The sequence below is a fragment of the Neofelis nebulosa genome, chromosome 3, assembly GCF_028018385.1.
Source record: "Neofelis nebulosa isolate mNeoNeb1 chromosome 3, mNeoNeb1.pri, whole genome shotgun sequence".
Classification (NCBI taxonomy): domain Eukaryota; kingdom Metazoa; phylum Chordata; class Mammalia; order Carnivora; family Felidae; genus Neofelis; species Neofelis nebulosa.
In genome coordinates this window covers 41,774,901-41,780,900 of record NC_080784.1, presented here as the reverse complement: position 1 = coordinate 41,780,900, position 6,000 = coordinate 41,774,901, and the positions used below count along the sequence as shown (strand labels likewise).

The 6,000-nt window shown below is 42.2% G+C and overlaps 1 protein-coding gene across 2 annotated transcripts in view; it reads left to right on the top strand.

The window, feature by feature from the left end:
• Positions 1-674: 674 nt before the first annotated feature.
• The window catches only part of POLB (DNA polymerase beta), a 30,870-nt gene continuing 25,544 nt past the window's right edge, over positions 675-6,000 (top strand). For both annotated transcript variants that reach the window (XM_058720542.1, XM_058720541.1), the window contains exons 1-3: positions 675-867; positions 1,203-1,260; positions 3,798-3,864. In XM_058720542.1, coding sequence (XP_058576525.1) covers positions 807-867; positions 1,203-1,260; positions 3,798-3,864 — 186 coding nt within the window. In that variant the 5' untranslated portion in view covers positions 675-806. The remainder of the gene's footprint in view (positions 868-1,202; positions 1,261-3,797; positions 3,865-6,000) is intronic.

Here is a 6,000-nt window from a genome sequence, read left to right as displayed (position 1 = left end):
ATGTTTTAATGACATTTTCATTGCTCATTATCTAGGTTAAGCACTTCTCCGCATCCTACTGTTTTCTCTTTAGCCCCTACCGCAAAAGGCAGGGGAATAAGAAATAAAATACTCTGACATTGGCGGGCATATCTGTTAAAAGTTTACTATAGGAGGCTTCCCTATAATACGGCGTATTTTATTCTAGGTTCCCGCCTGCTCTCTAGTACGGAACTCCACTGCAGTGCACTGGTACCATATTCTTACTGAAAGTTTTCACAAGTAAGTATGATGCCGGTGTTTGCCTCTTATCCTCGTGCATTCAATAACTATTATTGTGCACATACAATATGTGCACAAAAGTATCCTCGGTATGCTATCTCCCACCCGACTACCTGAGTTGACTTCACAAAGTCGGACTCCTTAGTTTTCCCCTTCTGGGGAGAGGATTCCAGAGAAACGTACTGGGAAAACAGACATTGTCTTGTTAACAATCCAGGTCTTCCCACGGAAACCCCGTTACGAAACCAACCATCTCGCCCAGCTTCCTCTCTCAGGTCTCCTGCGCCGGGTGGTTCCCGTCTCTCTCGCACCCAGCAAGAGCCGCGAGAGCCCCGCCCCGGCACCGCCCCCAGCGCGTGACGTCACCACGCGCGCCGCGCACCGCGCCCCCTGTCAGAGGCAGCCATTGTTCAGTAGGTCGCGCTGGCTTTGCCAGGGCTGGGTTGGTCCTGCCCCCCTCTCCAAGTCCCGGCCCCTCCTTAAAGCTAGGAGAGGGGGCCAGTCCGCGGCTTTGAGCACTCTGCGGTCCTCGGGTGCAGGCCACCATGAGCAAACGGAAGGCGCCACAGGAGACGCTCAACGGGGGAATCACGGACATGCTCACAGGTTAGCGCCGCGCCAGGCGCCGCTGGCTTTCTTCTCCTTTCTTCCTACCTCACTGCCTTCCCTTCCTTCTCTCCCGTCCCCACAGCCCTGTGGATGGGTCTGGCCCCTTGCAGCGGGTAGTCTTCCGTACGGATCTTCCTTCAGCGCCCATTGCTGGTGGCTGAATGTCAGTCCTCCAGGGGACTCCTGTGTCACTGGGCTGTCTTTGGCCTGGCCCGTGTAGAAGCGTAGGGTCACTGCCCCTTAAGAAGTTGTTACATCCCCTTCTGGAAAACTCAGTTTTCGTTTGTTTACTCGTGGTTCTTGTTGACCCGAGCCTCTTGTTGCCTTTGCAGAACTCGCAAACTTTGAGAAGAACGTGAACCAGGCAATCCACAAGTACAATGCTTACAGGTGGGACGGTGCAGCATTCTCTGGTAGCATGCATCCTGGGATGTGTGGCAGTTAACAGGGCTGAGGGGCCAGTGGATATTTGGACCATATGCAAGAGGAGAAAAAAGCAACAACTGAGGGTATTGACTCTGTGGTTGTACCTTAATACAATATTTCTGGGATAATTTGGGCAGAGCTCTGTAGGATCGTTTCTAATCGGTGTAGCTGATGTGTGTTTTCCCCATCATCAAATATGAATTGCTGAAAATGCAGTTTGATTTTAAGCCATAATGAAAGACAGTGTATGAGGTCTGTGCTATGAAATTCATGGAATCAGATCTTCATCTGGTTGGTGTTTGGCCGATCCTTGGATCCATTCTATCCTGTCCATCTCACCAGGACCCTTATCATAGCCCTTATTCCCACATCCAGTTACTTGTGCCCCTTAGCTCACAAACATGTCCTAAGTCCCTCAGCTCTTACAAGCAAAAACAAAACAGCCTTCTTAACTTCCCTCTACCCTCTAGCTAGCTCCTGTCTCTTTCCTCCACTTTACAGTTAAGCTTCTTGAATAATCTGTTTCTTGTCTGGATTTTCTCAGCCCTGGTCATTCATTATCTCACTGTGGTATAATTGTCATCCTGCCATTCCTCTGAAAATGCTGTCACCTACATCTCACCTTATTGAACTCTCACTGGCATCCACCGTTAGCTCATTGCATTCAAGTCTTAGCCTTGAATTCTGTGATGGCACTCCTGTCTGTTCTTTCACCTCCTGTATTCCAATGCTAGGAGTTCCCAGAGGTCTGCCCTTTGTCCTTTTTTCTCATTTTCATACTTTCCCTGGCAGTCTTAACATTCTTGGCTTTGGATACTGGTTATGTCATTGACTCCAAATCTGTATCTCATTGGCTTTTCTTCAGATTTTTAGGCTGCTATTACCTTTATCTCCACCCTTTCAAAATTAACCTCAGCTCTCTCCTTCCTTTCCCATTCAAAATTCAAAACTGATTATGCTTCTTACCTTATCTTTTATGACTTCCTGTTTAAAGTAATTGTTCTATCAAAAAAAAATAATTGTTCTATCATCCACACATTTGATGATCTAAAAATCAGAGATATTCAACCCTATATTTTATGTCGCACCAGGCTTCAGAGAGGAGATGTTTAGTTTTGAAGGAGCCTGTCAAGGGATAAGTGAAAGGAAGAATAGTCTAAGAAAGGAAACAATATGTGTCAAGGTATTGAGACCTGAGGAGTATGACATTTTCCAGGAAGTCAGTAGTTCAGTTTGCTTATGGAATATGGTCGGAATGAGGAAATCAGTCTGGAAAATCAGGTGATGCCTGCATGTATTTCCCTACCCAGATATACATTTCTCTTGATTGTGGCCAATATATTCTTTTGAAAATAGTTGTCTGATCCTGCCATTCTTCCAGAAGGCCTTTCAGGATTCTTTTTCCCTTCAGGCTTTGCTCCATAATGCCAGTTGTCTGGTACTACTTGTCTTTACTGAAACAGTTCCCTCAACAAACTGTCCTCAACATACCTTTCCAGACTCATCATCAGTTACATGCTAATAGAGGTTGAAATCCAAATCTAAAGGTCTGTATGTATTAGAACAGAATGAAAAATCAAGGATGCAAAGACTACCTGGTATTTATGCTTTAGACTTAGATGTACTGTGGCTTTTTTTTTTTTTTTAATTTTTTTTTTTCAACGTTTTTTATTTATTTTTGGGACAGAGAGAGAGACAGAGCATGAACGGGGGAGGGGCAGAGAGAGAGGGAGACACAGAATCGGAAACAGGCTCCAGGCTCCGAGCCATCAGCCCAGAGCCTGACGCGGGGCTCGAACTCACGGACCGCGAGATCGTGACCTGGCTGAAGTCGGACGCTTAACCGACTGCGCCACCCAGGCGCCCCTGTACTGTGGCTTTTTTATCAGCATCATTGCTAAACTATATTTAGCACTGAAATTACAGACAGGATACCATCGGTAAGCTCCCAGGGTGTGCCCAATGTGTCACCAGATTATTGAGCTGGATGTGCGTGGAGATGGGCAAGAATCACAGGTCAGTGCTTTATGCAGAACTGAGATGAGAGCAATGAAAAAAAGAATATAACTATAAGGACATGGCGGAATGCAGTTGGAATTTTAGGCCATGAATTTAAAAATAACCATCCATAAACCCCTTTGGTATCTAGTAGTCTAAATACCACCAGGTGGCACATTTTCATGAGAGTTACAAACAATTTCTGAAAACTAGCTTATCCCCAAAAGGAAAGGCTACTGGTCTGCTGAATCTCCCTAGTTTCACATATACAGTTAAAATTATGCTATCCTCAAATGTGAGGATTTTCAAAATACTTCTAAAAGATATGCAGGTGGTCTGTCATTTCATCTGAGTTTTTTAAGTTTGACACAGATGTGGAAAATTAGTTATTATGATAAAGTTTAAGCTAAATATTTGCTTGTATATGTGTTCCAGTTTAAGAAAAATTAAGACCTCCCTGGATTTGTAACTAACTGATTTCTTTTTTTTTTTTCCTCTTATAGAAAAGCAGCATCTGTGATTGCAAAGTACCCACACAAAATAAAGAGTGGAGCAGAAGCTAAGAAGTTGGTAAGTTTAGTGAGCAAGCTGATTGTAGAGTTCACATATGTACAAATTTGATGGGTTCCACTGGAAAATTAAATTTGCCTCTCCAAAACTTCCTTGATCCACATATGCAGATTTCACTGCTCCTGATTTCTTGGAATAATATTAATGCTATATCAGTCATACTGTTTCATTGTCAAAGTGTGGAGGGTGTAGATTGAAATTCTGCTTTAAATATATGTAATTATAATTTTTTTCTATACCCTGCCATATACATATGTATTCACACTGAATTTCAGCTTGAGGATTAGTCCTCAAGAATGCGGTGACAGAACGTATTGGCATGTCTGGTCCCTAGCTCTTTTTCTGATAACAGGTATAAGAATTTATGTGAGTTAGTGAGAGTTGGTGTTCCCAAAGAGATCTTACCTACTAATCACATAATTGAGCCCCTTAGTATATTAACGCATTTAGCCCTCTAGTCTGTGATTTTCTTGAAGCCCTATATGCTCTGTCACTGTGTGTATCACAATTTCTAGAGGGTCATGGCTCTTGCTAATTTATATTGTCAAGAATATACTAGGAAAGTCTACATGTTCTCTTTCTTTTTTTTTTTTAATATTTATTTAATTTTTTTGAGAGAAAGTGACAGAGCAGGAGTGGGGGAGGAGCAGAGAGAGAGACACACACACACAGAATCTGAAGCAGGCTCCAGGCTTCGAGCTGTCAGCACAGAGCTGACGCAGGGCTCAAACCCACAAACCACAAGATCATGACCTGAGCTGATGTTGGCCGTTTAACCGACTGAGCCACCCAGGTGCCCCTGATAGGTTGTTTTCTTTCATCTAAATCTCACTAAAAGATTCTAAGTTCCTGAAAATTGAGGACCATATTTTAATTCATCTTTTGTTAAAGATGTCAAACTGACGTGGCTTTTGATTGGTCTAAGTCCTGACAGTTATCACCTTCTTTTGTTATTCTTTACCCATTTGTGTTCACAAAAGTCCTCTAGAATTTAGGTTATCAATATTTGATTTTCCTTAATTTTCTCATGAGAGCCTTCAAAATATGAGCCATAACTGTCCTGTATTTTCACCTTTCAGAGTCGTGAAATCACCATAAATCTTGTACATCTTATGATTGAGTGACAGATTATCCACATTAATCATGTGCCACATCTTCATCTTGAATTAATTACTCAATACTAATCATGTCCTGGTGTATAGGTTTTAAATCTTTTGTACCAATAGACAGTTCTCAACTTCAGTATATCCTCCCCAAATAGACTAGCCAAGGAAGTTATAAATACATTGGACTTTAATTCTGAGTTTCTTTCCTGGTGAACTCACCCAGTGTTAGCCTCAGGAGCCACTTCTGCCTGCATTCTGTTCCCCTTTTATCACTATTGACTTTCCTTTTTTATGTTAATTACCTGCTCATTTATTAGATTCAAACTTTTGACAAGCTTTAATGCACTTCATCCCAAATCTGAGCTTATGGTATATCTCAAAAAAAAACCCACAAAAGTATCCAAAATTCCTTTTACATGAGACTGGACTTAATATGAAAATCACATAGGGGCGCCTGGGTGGCTCAGTTGGTTAAGTGTCTGACTTCAGCTCAGGTCATGATCTCATGGTTCGTGAGTTCAAGCCCTGTGTCAAGCTCTGTGCTGACAGCTCAGAGCCTGGAGCTTGCTTCAGATTCTGTCTCTGTCTCCCTCCCCCACTCATGCGTGTGTGTGTGTGTGTGTGTGTGTGTGTGTGTGTGTGTGTGCTCTCTCAAAAAAATAAACATAAGATAGAAAATATGAATACCACATCATTATTCCTTTCCACTATTATATTAAAAATCACCAACCTACTCTTTGGCACATATGAGTGCTTGTCAATAATTCTAGAAGTCTGATATTTCCAGATTGAGTGTTTGCCTCTTAATCCTTAATGTTAGGTATAGGAAATAGCCTAGGCTTAAATTGCTTCAGGTCAGTATGTGTCTTCTGATAAAGAAAATGAGAAACCTGAGCAGTTTCCATTTTCTAGTCTTTTCTGCTTCCTAAATCTTGTTCATTTCTCTCTGGTAATTGCTGTTTTCAGAACTTGAATATGTGTTCAGTAGTCCGGGAACACTTATTAAGCATTAAATAAATCAAGAATATGG